The 18,577-nt window shown below is 41.8% G+C and overlaps 1 protein-coding gene across 2 annotated transcripts in view; it reads left to right on the forward strand.

Moving 5' to 3' along the window:
• Positions 1 to 314: 314 nt before the first annotated feature.
• The window catches only part of Slc17a6 (solute carrier family 17 member 6), a 37,289-nt gene continuing 19,026 nt past the window's right edge, over positions 315 to 18,577 (forward strand). The window contains exons 1-4 of one of the 2 annotated variants that reach the window (XM_035442494.1): positions 315 to 400; positions 2,527 to 2,529; positions 3,002 to 3,254; positions 4,567 to 4,685. In XM_035442494.1, the coding sequence (XP_035298385.1) occupies positions 315 to 400; positions 2,527 to 2,529; positions 3,002 to 3,254; positions 4,567 to 4,685 (461 nt within the window). The remainder of the gene's footprint in view (positions 401 to 2,526; positions 2,530 to 3,001; positions 3,255 to 4,566; positions 4,686 to 18,577) is intronic. The other variant, XM_027410512.2, reaches the window with a different exon arrangement.

Here is an 18,577-nt window from a genome sequence, read left to right on the forward strand (position 1 = left end):
CTCATCAGCACCCGCCCAAATACCACGGCACTGCGCGCGCCCTCGGCCACCGGATCCTCCCCTTCCAATGAGACTTTGTGATTCTGTGTACCAATTCTCCTATTAGGAAACCCGTGGGCTGCATGCAGCTGTTCTGTTGTACTCTCTTTCTTGCTCTCTCTCCCCTCTCCAGTTCACAGCCTTGCTAGAAAGCTCACCTCTGTTTGCTGAGAAGAAAAAGCTCCACCTTAACCGACTAAGACTATGAGCAGAACTCGCCTTTCATAGCCATCACAATTTAAATCTGGCAAGGTTGGACACCAGTCTTTCTAAGAATGGAGTCGGTAAAACAAAGGATTTTGGCCCCCGGAAAAGAGGGGATAAAGAATTTTGCTGGAAAATCCCTCGGCCAGATCTACAGGTAAGAGAAAGCAACCCCATTCTCACCTGGGGCTCACTGTGACAGAATCTGCAAGGCCATGTCTGTAAATCTTGGTTATTTAGAGAGATGGTGGGAAAGTCTTTTTGTTTCTCATTGCTGAACCAAGGCTCCACTGGAAACCTGCTTATGAATGCAAGAATGTGGCATTAAATGAACCTGTCGTGTGTGTGTGTGTGTGTGTGTGTGTGTGTGTGTGTGTGTGTGTGTGTGTGTCTGTGTGTGTGTGATTTTGTTTCATTACCTGGGGATTCTCATGTCTTCCAGTCCAGCTCTTAATCTTCCTTGCAATCCTGAAATATTCATTCAACACCTGTTCGGAAAGCCTGCAGTTTTTTGCATTTAAATTCCCCAAATTAAATTCCTTTGATCCAGGCAAGTGAATAACAAAAGCCAAACCCCTTTAAAAAATGAATGTCAAAGACTAATGACAAAAAAAAAAAGAAGTTCAGATCTCAGCTGCACAATATAGTGAAGACTCTCTCATGAGAAATTCTATATTGCCTGAAACAGGATCAAAATGTATCAATAAATTATCATTGATGCTTCCCTCTTGAACCTAAAATGTTTTGTATGCATTCTTTTTTGATATATATATATATATATATATATATATATATATATGGAATCTATCTCTTATGTGGGAAATGTCACAGTAATTTAAGAACAAAAAGAATTGTAAACTGCAAGATTACTTTGAAAGTAACAGAAAAAATTTAAATGCTGTCCTTCTTGTAATCACTACACTAATCATCCTCTAGTCTTCATGACTTCTGGTCCTGCCAGATGTATTATATCTTCTATGAATACTATTTTTGTTAATGACATAAGCAAAATAAATGAGACAGCAGACACAGCAGGAAAATGGATTTTGAAAAGGATTCATTTTCACATTTGGAAACTGAAGCCTTGGCTAACCATGAGAATTGTAACCAAGATGACCAATGTACATCTCTATTTTTCAAGTGGATTGGTTCCGGTGGGCTTCAGTAGACACCATCACGAAGCTCTGCGGCAATAGATGCCGCAGTCCTGCAGCTGTTCAGAGAGTGCTGTGAGGTGGGAAATTCAGGTGCAGAATTCAACTCAGCAAATGCAGAGATACAAAGCCAAGTCAAAAAGCATCAAATCCCTTAATTTCTTCTTTGCAGAAAGAAATACAGTGTTTCTGCTACTTGATTTGCATATCTGTGATAAACATCCATGAAGCCTAGTCATGGACACCTTAATGACCCATTCTGCAGTGGAATTTGATAGAATTTGCAAGATATCTTCAAGTTTCTTGACAGCCATATTCCAAGCTATACATGCCAGGAATTCCACAGGCTTCACCTGTGGTGTGTGTGTGTGTGTGTGTGTGTGTGTGTGTGTGTGTGTGTGTAAGCAATGGTGTGCCATTTAATGGTGGGTACAGGATTGAAAGTAACTACAAGATGGATTGAGGAAATGTTTGCCAATTGTAAGTGAAGACACTGTTTAAATATCAAAAATACCAGTCTCAATGAGAGATAGCTATCACTTTCTACCCTGTTATTTTAAAAAATAGAAATTTTGTGGATATGGTAGGTATGAGAACAACACCACCTTTTCACAAGGCCGTTCTAGCATTCCAATTCTGTTTTCCTTCTCCACTGCTTCCAGAATCAGAATTGATTGAGAAGAGTGAAATCCTATGAAATAAAATGAGATTTCCTCTTAGTGGTACAGATGGTGATGTAGGCACCACTTGGTAAATCTTGGAATCTCATTTTCTGTGTGTGGAAATGGGCCCGTGATATTTTTCAGTGTGTTGTAACTGAGATAGTAATGACACAAGCTTGTGAATGATTAATTATTCATGTTGTAGGAAGGAAGCTGAAGTGTCAGGCATATGCTGCAGAGGCCTTTGTTTCTAACTGGAGTAAAGAGAGAAGAGAGAGGAAAGAGAGGAGGAAGAGAGGGAGGGAAGGAGAGAGGAGAGAGAGAGAGGGAGAGAGAGAGAGAGAGAGCGCAAAGAGGAGGGAGTGGTGAAATGGTACACTTTGGTAAAGGATTGGGAAATGACTGGCAGGGTAACCACTGGTGAGGAAAGGATTTGCAGTCTGGGTGTAGTGAGGGGAAGGAAGGAGGAGGTGGTCCTCAAGCAGCTGCACCTGGACAGAGTTGCCTCTGAACCTGTCAAGCCCCACAGTAGCCCCGCAGAAAGGACCCGCAGTAGCCTGGATTAAAGCAACTAGGAGCCTGGGGGGCATCCTGCAGTAGGCATTCCTCTACCAACCCTCTCCCTTTCACCCTGTGCCCTCAAAAGTTAGGTCCAATGGGGCCTGTAGATGAATGGAGACAGAGGTGATAGAATTGGGGTTCACTGAGTTAGGCCTGAGGGAGCTGCTGCCCAGAGAGGAAGGCGTAGAATTTCACAGAATTTAAGAGCTCCTAAGCTCTGTATTGCCCGCATTCTAACTCCTCAGCAGGAAAGAGGTCAGAGCCCAACTCCCCAGCTCCTGAGGATTAAGAAAAATTAATCTTAGGACATCTTTGTCCCGCTACACTACCCGGGGGAGGTGCCTAACCATAGGCGTCCTTGCTTCCTAATCTGATGCTCAGGGTGCTGGAGAAGAAGCAAGACACCCGGGAGACCATTGAGCTAACAGAGGATGGCAAGCCCCTGGAGGTGCCTGAGAAGAAGGCTCCACTGTGCGACTGCACCTGCTTCGGCCTGCCGCGCCGCTACATCATAGCCATCATGAGCGGCCTCGGCTTCTGCATCTCCTTTGGCATCCGCTGCAACCTGGGTGTGGCCATTGTGGACATGGTCAACAACAGCACCATCCACCGCGGAGGCAAAGTTATCAAGGAGGTGGGCATTGGACTCCCTCCGCTGGTCACTGGTCTAAGCCTGCTTCCCCTCCCCTCCCTCTCCCCCTCCCCCTGAAAAAGGAAGGTTTTCTTACTGTCTAAACCTTCCCTCTGTCCAGCCATTCTAGAAAGGTCCACTAGAGTGCTGTTATCTCCCTTTATCTCGGTGATCCCTGCATTTCGTCCCTCATTTGCAAGACATTATAATGTTCTCTTGGCTTCCTTCAGATCACCAGCACCCCTCCCCCGGAAAAAACATGTTTAGTTATCAAACTAAAACAAACAGCAAGCCCCACAATCAAATCCGCATATGTATATTAGGTTTGACTAACCATTCTTCGGAAGGGACTCCAGCCAGGAGAGGACCTGCTGGATAGGGGAGTCCGCGTTCACTAGAGTGCACACTACCTTAGTCTTAAAGTGTGTATTCCTGAGGGATGTCTGGCGGTGAGAGCCCGCTGAAGGTCACAGAAATCTTTCAGGAGAAAGTGTAAAACAGCTTAGTTTGGTCACAGATTTGGGGACATTCTGAGGAGCCGAATTAGAGTCCCTGGGCCCCCTTGGAGCCCAGGATACCCGGGAAATTTTCATTGCAAGGGAGGAAAATGGTATTCCTAGTTTCTTGGGTAAGACAAAAACTTGGACTTTTACAGTAACTTGCAAGCATTTAGCTCTGGTTTCTAGAGAGGCCCGTCTTGTAATGTGGACCAGTGTGGTGTGGGTGGAGTCAGGCCTTAACATTCGCACAGCTCGGAAACAAAGCTTTAAACAGTGACCTCACCACCACCACATGACTTCTCCAGACTCCCGGGGAGACTGTCCCCAAATCTTTTTTGTCCTGCGCATCCAGATTTAGGGGAGACACCTTTTCCAACCCCTTGTGGTCTTCTTTTTCCTGTGTACATCCGGAAGGTTGCATTCCATTCTGGGAGTCACTCCACTTTACTGCAACAGTCAAAAGAGCCTCAGCCATTATCGCTTTCTGGGGTCCAAATGTCTTTGACAGGGCTTCTAAGAGTCCTTGGTACTAATTGAGGAGGTCCCAGGTTCACTTACAACAGTCCGATGCGGCAGGAAGCCTGGGGAGCCCTTACTTCATTGTGAATCACAAGACCGTTTTAAAAGGAGTCCCTCTTGTCAGAAGCAATTTTGTTACAAAACGAAAATTAAGCCCCTGACCCCAGTATGGCAGAAAATGCCCTGCGTGTTTGAAGGTTCATGGCGCACAAACCACCGAAAAGGAATTATGTGCGCTACTCTGTCTTGCCACCCTTGACCTGTTGTTTCTTTGTGATTTCCCTCTTTTCCTATAGAAAGCCAAATTCAACTGGGACCCTGAAACCGTGGGGATGATTCATGGCTCGTTCTTCTGGGGCTATATCATCACCCAGATTCCGGGTGGATATATCGCATCACGGCTGGCTGCCAACCGGTAATGCTGAGGGTGTCTGTGGTTGGGTCTCCCTGCTCCTGTTCGCATGGTTCTATCCCGCCCTGGGGAATTTGGAAACTCCCCGGGGGCGTCTCCTTGACGCTGGACACGCCTTCCAGGCAGTAGAGCTGACTGCAGCGTTTTCCAGGTCTGAAAGGGCTCAGGTTCTCTTTAAGTCCTACGCACTGGAGTTGGCTATGCTAGGCCACTCTAAACAGGCTTGTTAGAGAAGCGGCCCCAGTGTCTTAGAGGAGGGCGGGTGTGCGCGGCTGTGTACGTGTGTTGGATGCTGCAGAAATGGGGCTGTGCTGTAAGTGCACAAGTGAAAAAGGAGGAGTACCCAGATAGGTGCGCGGGTGGTGCGGGCCTCTGGCAGTGCACGTCAAAAGCTAGGCCCTGACCTAGCCCATATGGTGTTGTGAGTCTGACGGATTTGTTTCTATGGAGGCAGGCAGGATCTAGGGCTCTCGGGGTGTGATTCCACCTGTTAATGAGCTCTGTGCTTAGGGGCGGGAGTGAGCTGAGCAGCTCAGCTGCGTCCCAGGGCCTCCAGCCTTCAGTCTGGCATCGGTGCCGGGAGTTGAGGACTTGGCTTCAGCTTTCAGGGGCCACCCCTCCTCCAAGATCCACCTATAGAGACACCCGCGGCATAAAGACTTGTGGGTGGCGATACCAAGGAGCAGGGCAAGACTATCAGAGCACGAGAGATAGTTCTGTTTGCTTCACTGAGTTCATTTAAATGCAAAACAAAACGTCGCTCTTTGGGTCTGAACCCAGATTGAACACTGTTTCCCTCCGCGTTCTTGCGGTATACAAATTCCAGATAAAGATTTCGGGCCTTTTTTCAGATCTCTGGCGTGTAACTCTTCCCCTCCTCCACCACACCAGCTAAGAGGTCTTGGGACTAGAAGGTTACCGTACCTGCAGGACAGCTCCTAGGCTTCTTTTCAACCTTTCTTCTCCCCAGAGCTCACCTGCATCTCCCGGCCCCATCCCCAAGTTTATCCTCCGATCCAGCGGGCAGATGCTGACGATCTCCTGGTCTCCAGCACAATTCTTGAAATTTTATTTTAGGCGTTCTAGATCGCAGAGTGGTGATTTCAGAACGGCTGATCAAAAATGTTAACTGGAAAGAATGTTTTTTGAATGTCATATACAAGGGGTGAGGGCACCCAGCACTCCGACCCAGAAGATGGCTTTCTTTCCGTAAAACGAAACGGAGATTAAAAGATTAGCTATGTAAAAGGTCCGGTTTTAAGGACTTGATAAGGAAAATTTAGTATTAAGAAGAAATTTTAAAGAAAACATTAACTTCGTTGACGCTTAGTGATTAAGAACCACATAGCAACATTCTGGGTTTTTCAAATCTCCAATAAATGGTTTCTTATTTTTCCCCAAATTATTGCTTAAAAAGAGGTATTTTTCCCGAAAGATACTCTAAATAGGTATATACAAATTATTTTAAAACATCAACAGAGAATTCACCAACAAATTAATAAATAAATAAAGAATTCCAAGTGATATCGAAAATCCCAACTCGATGTCATAATTACAATAGCCTTGCTGTTCACAATTGTGACAGTCTCAGTGCTGTGCTGCCCAAAGCTAAATGGCTAACATGCTCCTAACAAGGACTCCAGTCTTCAGCTCTTTGTGACAGAAAACAAAACAAAACAAAACAAAAAACAAAACAAAAAAAACAGGCTTTCCCCTACCCTATCTATCTATCTATCTATCTATCTATCTATCTATCTATTTTGAGCAAGCTTATTGCTTAAAATGGTGGCTGACTAGGTAACTGGGATTCTTTCTTCAAATGTAAAACTTCGAAGCTTTAGAATTCTAATTTGGATCTAGTTCTTGCTACCTTTAAACATATTTTCAAAACAGAAACTCAGTAACTCCAAACATGATATTTTAACCTTTACCGGGCCCGAGAAAGTTGATAAATGTAGTAAAGTGACGCGAAATACAGATTTAGAGACAAGATGCAGAGTTTTGACATATTCACTTCGGTTGTATAACGTAGCAAACCTTCCAAACACGGGTAAGCTTCTTGTGAAAACAGGTCTAAGTGCGTGGACATTTTCTTTTCTCCTGATAACAGGCTTACTTGCTCAATAAGAAAATGCCAAAACCCATCTTAAGAGAAGATGACCAAAATCATAAATAATGCAGCCACCCAGATGCGTCTGTTTTAAAATGTGTTTTGAATGTTCAGCTGGCGTTTGAAACTGTACATGGGATTTTTTTCCCAGAAAGCTTTCTACACAGGGATACATGAGACTCTTGTAGAATGGACTGGAAAAAATGAGTATCTCCTGTTATTTACTTTCTCCAGAAATAGCAAAACACCAAGGGGCAGGTCTCCGCGCCTAGAGACCTGCCAGCCTGTTCATTCACTGCTGCTGAGATTCCCTCGGGGCATCAAGGGCGGCTTCTTTTCCCTCTTGCTGTGAAGAGGCTCTTTGGAATTAGTTTGCTAGTGCTGCTAGGAAGAAAGGAGGTGTGTGGAGACAGCTCCTGGGGGTGGGGGAAGCAGGAAGGGGGTCGGGGAGGGGGTCGGGGAGGGCTCCTAACTATGCTCTCTGCTCATTTCTCAACGGAAAGTAAACAGCACATTGGACTTTTCCATTTTCTTGATAAGTGAAGACAGCTTTGCTCTTGGTCGGGATTCAGACTCTGTGTCATTTTATTGATCAAATTCTAAATTTTTCTTTCTGTTCATTAAGAGGAGTTGCTGAGGGAGTCAGGAAGGAAGACATTCAGTTCAATGGAGTACTTCTTACACACACACACACACACACACACACACACACACACACACACACACACACACACACACACACACACGCAAACACATATCTTTGTTTTGCCTTGAGGAACTGCACATAGTGGGAGGAAGCACTTTAGTCACCTCCTTGGAGGGCCTTAAAGTGGGCTTTCAAAGGAAGATTCCTTTTAAAACCTGTAATGTTTTAGGATGAGGACATATTTAAAACAGTGATAAAAATGTTAGGGGAAATTAATTTCCTTTTAAATAGTACAGGACACATGAGACCCAGTAATTGAGATGCTTACATATGCAGAGCTACACAGGACTGTATTTGTCCTGCATCTGAACTATTGTAAAGGGTTGTGGCAAGTGTTTAATTACAGGGACATAACCGGATATTTTTTCAAGGCATAACTAAAGAAGGCCAAGGAAATTTGGTGGATACATTTTCAAATTGTTATAGCAATGTAACTGTACATGCTAATATTATTTAAACACTTTTTAAACATTCCCCTACCTGCTCCTATCCTCTCCATCTCTCACTATATCCACCATACCAGCAGCATCACAAGACACTTCTTTTTCTCTAGCCTAATGCCTTCTTTTCTTCCAATAGGTGTTAGCTATATCACTGCAGAGTCTTTCTCCCTCCATTATTTTATTTAAATTAGAAACAAGATTGTTCTACAAGTCAATCCCAGTTTCCTCTCCATCCTCTCCTCCCCTGACCCACACTAACACCCTGCCTATCCCATACCATTTCCACTCATTGCAGAGTCTTATCTGGGCTTCTTTTTTGCTTGTATTTTCATGGTGATATTGCTACCATCTTGAAGATTACTTGGCCATGATGCATATTTGGCTAAAGAAATAAAACAAGACTGTCTCCAAAGCCAAACCTAATGACTTCAAAATTCTGAAATTATTACTTAATAACTTCCAGGCACAAAAGTCTTTCCTCTTTTGCCTTCTTGTCAAAACCAAAGTATCTACTTCATTTTGCTACATAATTGTTGGCTCCTGTCATTTGTTACTGACAAAACCCCAGATAAAAAAACAAAACAAAACAAAAAACAAAAACACCAAGGAAATAACACTCTATGATCACTGATCTTAAAATTCACTTTTTCTGTAAGAAAGGTAAATGAATTGTTTCCACTGTGATAGCAACATCCATTTTCATGTGTTGTATTATTTCTACTTTAGGAATTGATTTTCCCAAACTGATTTTTTTAGAATTAAATTATTGTTCACTAAAATTATACAGTCCTCATTTGAAGTCTTTAAAGTAGTTATTTTAAAATGGAAGTTTTAGTCAAACATGTAGAGAGTGTTGGGAATCCTATGCATTTTATCTTTGAGTTCAAGTCTGCTGTAAACACATCTGGAGAAATTCCTTTAGGTTAGGGTTAGACTTCTGCTTTGGAAGCTACAGTCATTTCCCTCTTCTGTCCTCTAAGAAAGATGAATCCACCATGCACCATCTTATCTTTTGCAGGCACTTCTTGTCTTTTTAACCTGACTTTTGCTGGAGGAAAAAAAGGTTTCAGTCTTTAAAATGTTCATCTGGCTAAGAGATAGTGAGCTGTACTTCCTGCAGCATGGTCTTCTCCTGTGACAAGAGGTCCTGTCAAAGTGGGACAGAGTTCATCAGGTGAACTCTGCTGTCCTATAGACATATGTGTGAGATACAAAGTCAGGGGTGTGTGATTTCTTCTGCCTTGCAAAGGGACCCCATCTAGAGTTCAGGCTCCTGTGGTGCAGTAAAACAAGCTAATTCTATAGGGAGTGTAATATCATTGCATACCACTGTGCACTGTCCATTGTAAAGTTCACTTACAGCCATCTGCTCCTTGAATGAAGGACTCCAATCTGTTATGCTCCAGATCCAGGGGATAAATCCATGAATTAGGGATCACAAGCCCAAAGGATCCTTAGATTTGTTTTTTGGTTTGTTTTTTCTTTTTGAGCTGAAGAAAGGCACACCATGTCTCTCTGTGTGTGTGTGTGTGTGTGTGTGTGTGTGTGCATGTGTGTGTGTGTGTGCATGTGTGTGTGTTTCTCTCTGTGTGTATATATCCGTGTGTGTCTGTGTCTCTCTGTGTTGCTTGTGTCTCTGTCTTTCCAGTGTCTCGTGTGTGTGTGTGTGGGGGGGGGTGTTTGGTGTGTGTGTGTGTGTGTTTCTCTCTGTATGTATATGTCTGTGTATAGGTGTCTCTGTCTTTCTGTGTGTTTCTTGTGTCTCATGTGTTTTTTTTTTGTTTTTGTTTTTTTTTTTTTTTTTTGTGTGTGTGTGTGTGTGTGTGTGTGTGTGTGTGTGTCTGGGTGTGTGTGTTTCTCTCTGTGTGTATATATCTGTGTATGTGTATCTGTGTCTCTCTATGTGTTTCTTGTGTCTCATGTGTGTGTTTTGTGTGTGGGGGAATGTATGTGTTTCTCTCTGTGTGTATATATCTGTGCATATGTGTCTGTCTGTGTCTCTCTATGTGTTTCTTGTGTCTCTAGTATGTATGTGTGTGTGTGGGTGTCTGAGTGTCATGGCATCTAAACTCCCTTGCCACAATGTCACAATGTTCTTTTCTCTGAAGAGGTGGACTTCATGCTTGACAATGGCTCAGAGGGATGGTTGAAATTTTGCCGAAGAAAAAAGGCAGGCATTTTGTTCGCCACTCACTCATGCCTTTGTCCATCTGGGCTGTAAGAAATTTAGATCTTTTACATGCAAAAAAGGGGGTGGTCTTCCTTGGTATTGTGACTAATATAACTCCATTTATTTTCTTACTATAAAAGAGTCAGTAATACATAACAAAAATCTGAAAACACCCAAATACATGCTTTACAATGTGCATTTTCCTTTACAAAAATAAAATACTTGAGGTAGATTTTTCTGACTTCCCTGATTCTAAAACATGTTTTGTTAGTTTGATTTTTAGGAAGAGAAGAATGACATTTTTAGCATTAACAACTTCAGATTGTCTCAGATCTAGGTCTGAACAATTTTTGCTAGTTCTTTCTCCCTCTAAGCAATCAAGCATCAAAGGAACATTCAATTAATATATCAAAATAAGCTATGGGAAAGAGTTCCTAAGATCTGGCACCAAACACACCATCACTGTAACCTATGTGTCCATGTCTGTATGCATCTACTAATATCCTTTCATTTCTATCATCTGTTTCTATCTTTTATCCATCTATTACCTATCATCTATGAATATCAATTTACCATATATCTATCACTTGTCTGTCTCTCTCTTCCTCTATCTCTACTTACCCTTTCATTGCAATGTCAACCTCCAGACGAAGTTTCTTAGCTCTCAGTGAGGAATATTTTCAATCTCTTCTGCAAAAGAAAATCATTCAGACTTCAAACACAAAGCTTGCTGCAGAGGACCACCATCCTCGGTGGTGGAAGTGGTTTCTAGTTACCAGGCTTTTGGGGCCAAAGGTTAGCTTTTCTATCTCACTCACCTAGTAGCCTATCACACATCTAGCTGCTTTGCCATTGTGGGCCCCGATAGGTTATGTATCTGGGGTAATGGAACCTTTTATTATTTTTTCAAACAAAAGAAAATACCCTTTACCACAAGATGAATGATGAAAAGATAGGCTGGAGGAGGAGCAGTCTCCAAGGACTTGCACATGCTTTGCTGACAGAGGCTTTTCTCTCTCTCCATTCTGCAAAACCCTCACCCCTCCCAGCTCTGATTTCTACACTGCACCATTTTGCCACTGCACTGCAGCTTCTGGGTGGGGGTAGCTGGGAGGGTTTTGCAAGAAAGTCAGGTAGGCAGCTGGTAGGATAATTCTCCTGCTGCCTTATGCCACCATCGGGGCAGTCTAATTTCTCTGCTGTGAGTGATGAAGTCATTTTTACAACTTAATGATGTACCAAGGGACCCAGAGGGCTGCCTCCAGCCTGTGCAATCCTTTTTTTTTTTTTTTTTTTTTTAATATGGGGACAGGCATCAGATGTGACAAAGGGAGGTGCCCAGGCCCTGATTTGATTAGATTAAATAGATTAAAACCGCCTGAATCAGTCTATTCTTGCAAACTCTGCAGGAGGGGATTAGTCCCACACCTGGGGTGAGAACAGGAGTTTCCTCTAAAGTGACAAGCCCTACCCAAATGGCAGCAAGTTGATTGATTTAGGGAAGACGGATGTCCTCTGCATGGGTGACAGGCCACCAGCTTTCCTGTCTGCAGGGTAAATCTTTCTGGGAAGCAGGTGATTCTCCAGGGTTTTGGGAGCAGGAGATCACAGAAATATGTACAACTGAGAAATTTACATCTCCCTCCTGGCAGCTGAGGTGCGTGTTAATCATGCATGGTTGTGTATGATGTGGGTATTGTTTACATCTCCGAAGTTTCCATTCTCCTTAGATGCACAATGTGCCCTCTCATTGTTCACAAGCCAGTCCTGCACATGCCTGTAGAACGTATGATCATTCCATGCATAAAAGAAAGTGGAATGTGGGGGAGGGGCTGGGAGGAGTTGGGGAGGGAATATGATCAAAATGTTTCCTATGAAATTCTCAAAAAATTAATACATTTTTTGAAACAGAGAAACAACAGTAGTGTGTGTTTGTGTGCCTGTGTTGGTGTGTGTTCACATGTGTAACATGGCAGTAAAACTCAATAGAAATTAGTTCTTCACTTGAGCTAAGAAACAGTGAGAAAACTGTAATTTACTATTTTGAAAAACAACTTCAATAAGCAAATGCCCCCCATTTTATGCCATTGATTCTCATATTGTTATTTCGAAATGTTAAGAGCACCCATAAGTTTCTAATGCTTTTGTAGAGCAACAAAAATAGTAGATTACACACTAGTTGATAAATTTCATTCCATTTTGTTCTGCTTCAATTTCTCACAGCTTTATCTGTCTCACAATCACATCATGTGTGGGTTTCTATGTTAGAAGCTAGCTGTAGGCTATCAAAAAGAAGTCAAAATAACACAAACTGTCTATTTTAGATCTCACTATTTAAGAAATGTGTTGAGTAAAGAAAGTTCTTGGGTCATTGTTGAAATGTGTACCTTATTGGAAGCTTTTGTTTACAGTTTACAGAATTCCAGTATGTATTTAAATGTATGATAGTAACATAGATACATTTTTGCATGCAATGGAGAAATGACTTTTGCAATTCAAAAACTAAAAATAAACCAAATTGACAAGCATTTATTTCAGGTAAATTTTCTTACTTTTAGAAAATAATTTTAATATGAAATTGAATATTTCTTTTTCTGTTCATTCTTCACCTCACATGGAGAAAATGGCAGTCAACCTTAAATTAATTTCTTTATTAAAAAGGACAACCAAACAAATAAAAAGGAGAGCTAAGACCAAGAATATAAATCCAAATTCAAAGTTTAATTTGTAAATAAGTAATTGGTCAGTCATATTACCTTAACATCCCTCTGGAACACAAATTCATTAAAGTGTTCTTAGATAAACTATCTTGTTTCATGTTGTTAAATGCATTTGACCAATGTAAAAACATTGAAAGTACACTTTATAGAAATTTAAAACACCAGGATTGTGAAAGTTAGTACATGAGCATTGTAAGCCTGTACCTGGGTCTGAGGATGCCCGGCAGTAATGCCACTTAAAGTAAACAATGAAGAAAGAAAGAAACTTCACAGTTTCTTTCTTATTATACTTGAATAAAGTATAATAAGAATCTAGCTTTTAGGGAGCTGGAGAGATAAATGGCTCAGAAGTATGAGCACTTGATGTTCCTGCAGAACACCTGTGTTCAGTTCCCAGAACCCACACTAGGCACATCAAGACAGATGTAATTCCAGCTTCAGGCCATCTGATTGCCTCTAAAGGCCTCTGCACACATACCATAAACTCCCCTAGGCACACACACTTAAAAATAGTACAAACATTCATTTTTAAAAAGAATCTAGCTTTCAGCAAAAAACAAGGAAGGGGGAACCTCTGAGTTGAAACTAAGAGCTCTGGGAAACAGAACCAGTGAGTGTGTCCACATAGCTTTCCAAGGGCATGACTGGTTACCTGGCAGCAGGATTTACCTCCTTCTACACAGTGGAGGGCTGTAGGAGAGGAGGAAGAGAAAGGAATGAGATTTACAAACCATCTTCCTAGTTGTTATGCTTCCTCCCAGAGGAAACCATTGAGTTAGAGGCAAACACAACAGCACACATCACTTTACTCTTTGTGTTCCTGTCTTCCTTCCTCACATGGTCTTGTATGATGAGCATCTTGACACTTCATTTGCTCAGGAAAGAAACAAGTATAGAATTAGCTGAGTTACTTGCCCCAATACAACCTAAGAGTAAGAGGTGGAGCCAGGTCTGACAACAGGAGGTCTGATTACAAATGACCTTTCTAAGCACACTTTTCCTATTAACTTAATTATATGGTTTGTTTTTGTTGTTGTTGTTTTAAAACAGTCTCAATGTGTAGATCAGCCTGGCCTTGAACTCAAAGAGATCCTTCTGCCTCTGCTGCCTGAGTGTAAGGATTAAAGGTTTGTGTCATCATACCCAGTTTATATGGTGTATGAGTGTGTGTGTGTGTGTGTGTGTGTGTGTGTGTGTGTGTGTGTGTGTGTGTGTTCATGTGCATGAGTGAAGGTATACCACAGTTTGGGTGTGGTCAGAGGACAACCTTGGATGTCAGTTCTTACTCTCTACATCATTTGGGACAGGATCTCTTTGTTGTCACATCTGTCCACATAAAGCTACTGGCCCATAAGCCATGAGGCATTCTCCTGTCTCATCATAGGCACAATGACATTTCTGAAGCCCACTACCTGGATTTTCTGGGCTCCGGAGATTAGAACTCAGGCTTTCATGCTTGTACATTTTTTTTTGGCTGTTGTTCATTTTCAAGATTGGGTTTCTCTGTGTAGCCCTGGTTGTCCTGGAACTTAACTCTGTAGACCAGGCTGGCCTTGAATTTACAGAGAACAGCCAACCTCTGCCTCCTGAGTGCTGAGATTAAAGGTGTGCCCAACTACTGGCTGGTTCATGCTTGTACTTTAACTAAGAACTGTATCAAGTAAGGTTTTGTCACCAGGAATACCCTAGATTCCAATCCAAGGCTGGCAAACATGCAGTCATCTAGGAAAAGTAGTTCAGCTCCCTAGAATTGACAGGACATTAGAACAACAGCCTGTGACTTTAAAAGTTAGCAAACAGAAAAATGAACAACTGGTTAGAAGGCATTGAGTCAGAGAAGAATTAAAGAGCAAAGATTTGTTATTGCTTATACACCAGGTCATTGGTCCATGTTTGTTAGGGTCTTTGCACAAATGTATGGAAGGCTAACTTCATTAGAACATGTCTTCTATCCAGAACATTCTACTAGTATCATATGGCTTGAATAAGCAATACCCTTCATTCTCCAAGTCACAATTGTGGTAAGGGATGGAGATAAAAAAGAATTAAGTCTCATTAAAAAATATTGTTAAGTACTTTAGAGACATCTGTCAAAGAAAGCCCTTTGGAAATCAAATAGCTGTGTGTGTGTGTGTGTGTGTGTGTGTGTAAGAGAGAGAGAGAGAGAGAGAGAGAGAGAGAGAGAGAGAGAGAGAGAGAGAGAGAGAAAGGCAGAGACAGAGAGGAAGGGGATTGAAAAATAAAGGAATTAAGGCACATGGACAGTTACAGAGCTCTATCCACTTTCTAATATCATTTCTTACTTCCCATCATATATGTTTGAGGGACTATGGGGCATGGATTAAAAGACTAATGGATCTCAATCAATCCAGTGTTAGTTAATGGAAGATAGTATTTCCACTGCATTTGTTCCATGCACTTTAAGCTTCTAGAACTTCAGTATGACATGAAACCACTGTGCAATTTGCAGTCCTGAAAGAACATTATCTAATTGGGGTAAAGTTGATATGGATAAAATGGGGTGGAGGAATGAGAATTCTCTGGACAGCATCATCTCTTCCATAACACATTCATTTCATCTTCATGGTGGTCCCTTGACTGGAATTTTAATGATTACATTTACAGGTGCAAAAAGTGAGACCTAGAAAATCAGTGATGACCACTCGCCCAGGGGTGTCCTCTTTAGGAAACTAGTTTGTATTTGAATTCTCTCGCTGTAACTCTCTGACTTATGTTCTTTTAAAATAAATTTATTTACTTTTATTTACGTACATACATACCTACAAGGGCTCTTACCATATAATTGAGTTTAGTAATAGGATGTCTGAATTCTACAAACAGACTCAGCAAGCAGAAGTCATCATTCTCAGCTTTCTGTCTTTATGACCTGGGGAGCTGCTGAGGTTCTCTGTGTGCTGGTTATACCATTTGTGCAAGATGGCTAGCAGTAGCAACTTTGTTAAAAAACCAAAATCCTGTTTGTTTCTTTGCAGTGGAGTGTGACGCGGTGCACATGCTAAAATCAGAGCACAACTTGGGAAAGTTGGTTCCCTCTTCCCACCATGTGAGTCTCGGGAGTCAAAATCAGGTTCAAGGCACTTGTTACCAAGACTGATGACCCTCTGACCCATCCCTATGGCCCCAAGAGTAGCTTTTTAATGTCATGGTCAATGGGTTAAAGTGAGAATATAGAGTTGATTCACACATTATTTTCATAATTGACTGGCTCACATTGGTGGATACATTTTTGTGTGTCAGACACTGGACTTTCAGCCTGAACAACCTTAAGAGCTACATCAACACACTTGTCCTATGCTTGCCTTCTACAATCAAATATTCCGCACGTGCTTAGAATGCACTGCACACCCTTCTGTGTGAGTTGTGTATAACATTTCTGTTTTGAAGACAGTGAATCTTGCAAACTGCTTTATGTCTGTCTCTTAGAGACAATGGCAAAGGTGACTTTTTAATTCAGGCCCTGTATGTAAGTCTGGTTTGAAGCTAACATTCTTTTTTTTTAATTTACATTAGAAACAAGCTTCATTTACATGTCAATACCAGTTCCCTCTCCCTCCCCTCCTCCCCTGCCTCCCCCCACCGTCCCCCATCGCAACCCCTTTCTGCTCCCCAGGGAGAGTGAGGCCTTCCATGGGGAATCTTCAAAGTCTGTCATATCATTTGGAGCAGGGCCTAGACCCTCCCCCATGTGTCTAGGCTGAGAGAATATCCCTCTATGTGCAATGGGTTCACAAAGTCCATTCATGTACTAGGGATAATATTGATCCACTACTAGAGACTCCATAGATTAACCAGACCTCCAAACTGACATCCTTGTTTAGGGGGCCTGGAACAGTCCTATGCTGGTTTCCCAGCTATCAGTCTGGGATCCATGAGCAACCCCTTGTTCAGGTCAGCTGTTTCTATGGGTTTTTCCAGCCTGGTCTTGACCCTTTGTTCATCACTCCTCCTTCTCTGCAACTGGGCTCCAGGGTTCAGCTCTGTGTTTAGCTGTGGAAGTCTGAAGCCAACATTCTTAATCATGGCACAGTGCTGTTCTTTTTATTTTAGTCACTCCAAGTTCCTTTTTATTTATTAAGAGGTGATTGTTGAGTACATATTAATTTAATAAACACATGGTTATTGCTATGAATCTCCATACCAGCATCCAATGTACTTTGATGCTATCCAGCTTGCCTTCTACCCTCTGCCTTCTGTTGCCTGTGGTTATTTTCTTTATAGTCTTTTCCTTGTTATGCTCTTAACTCTTCCATACACTTTATTTTTATTCCTTCACAGTTCTTTGAGAATTTTGTACAGTGTGCTTCAATCGTATTTATCCTCTTCCCCTAACTTCTTCCCAGATCCATCCCCTTTTTCATGCCTAAAGACACACAAAAAGAGAACCACCTTTGTGTTCTCTTTATCCAAACCCACTGAGTCCAACTGGTGCTGCCCATATACTCATAGGTATCCAGCCTTCCATTGGAGTGTGGTTAACCCATCAAGGGCTACATCTTTAAAGAAAACTGACTGTCCATCTCCAGCAGCTACCAAGTGCCAAAGTTCTTCAGTTAAGGATGGGACTTCATGACCAGCCCTACCTGCCCTTGCCCCATGCTAGGATTTTGTCTGTCTCAAGCTTGCAAAGGTTTTGTGTATGTTGTCATAATTACTATATAGAACTACCCTGTTGTTTTTGTTTTTGTTTTTTTGAAAAACATGGTTTCCTTGTAGTCATCTGCTACAGCAAATCTTCTAAAATTTTGTTTCCACATAGTTGAAAACATGTAGCAGTTGCTAGCCTCTCCATGTCTGCCTTACTTTTCTTAATGTCTATTTTCATGCAAGACATATCATTTTGCTTTTCTTTATGGCTGAGTAATATGCTATTGTGTATATACCATATTTTCTTTCATCTTGCTTTTGTTAGTGGGCATGTGAACTAATTTGAATCTTGGCTATTTGAATTGTTATGGGAAACACATATGTGTTTGCAGGTGTCACTTTTGCATGCTGCCATCATTTCCTTCAGGTCTATGGTCAGGAGTGGCATAAGGTTCAATGATTGTAACAGGCAGGGAATCAGAGGCCAGAGAGATTATCAGCTTGCCTGTCATACAGTTATTAGGTGATAAAGACAGCATATTACAAACATGTATTTATTTATTTATTTATTTATTTATTTATTTATTTATTTGTTATATGTATGCCATCCTTAACGCCCTATCCCCACTGTTAGTGGGTTTGGCCATTTGTTTCTGTGATATGAAAATTTAATCGTTTTTTTGACCTCCTGGGTCATATATCTCCTACCTTCAATTTTAGTAAGCTGTACACTCATTTTACCTTAGGGACTTAATCATCTCATCTGGTATGATCATTCCAAACTCTTGTCACTTTTGTGTTGTGATAGCCTTGATCACAACCCCAGCCTCATGTCCTATCCATGTTCTTCAGTCCTCTTCAGGCATCATCTGCTCTATTTTTCTTGGTTCCTTAATACTCTCTACCACATGTTCAGCCATCTTCAATAATGCCCTCTTTTCTGGTCCAGCCATGTGTCCTACAGTGACATTTCAGTCAAAGATGTACTACCTATTGTTCAGTTACATTGCCTAGAGCTGTAGCCATTCTTCATCTGTGTAGATGTGTTCTCTTTTTGCAGGATGATATGCCAAATCATGCAGTTATCAAATGGAATCCGTTAAGCCAGGTACTACATACACAATACATAATATATTATGGA

Source organism: Cricetulus griseus, chromosome 3 (genome assembly GCF_003668045.3).
Source record: "Cricetulus griseus strain 17A/GY chromosome 3, alternate assembly CriGri-PICRH-1.0, whole genome shotgun sequence".
Lineage (NCBI taxonomy): Eukaryota > Metazoa > Chordata > Mammalia > Rodentia > Cricetidae > Cricetulus > Cricetulus griseus.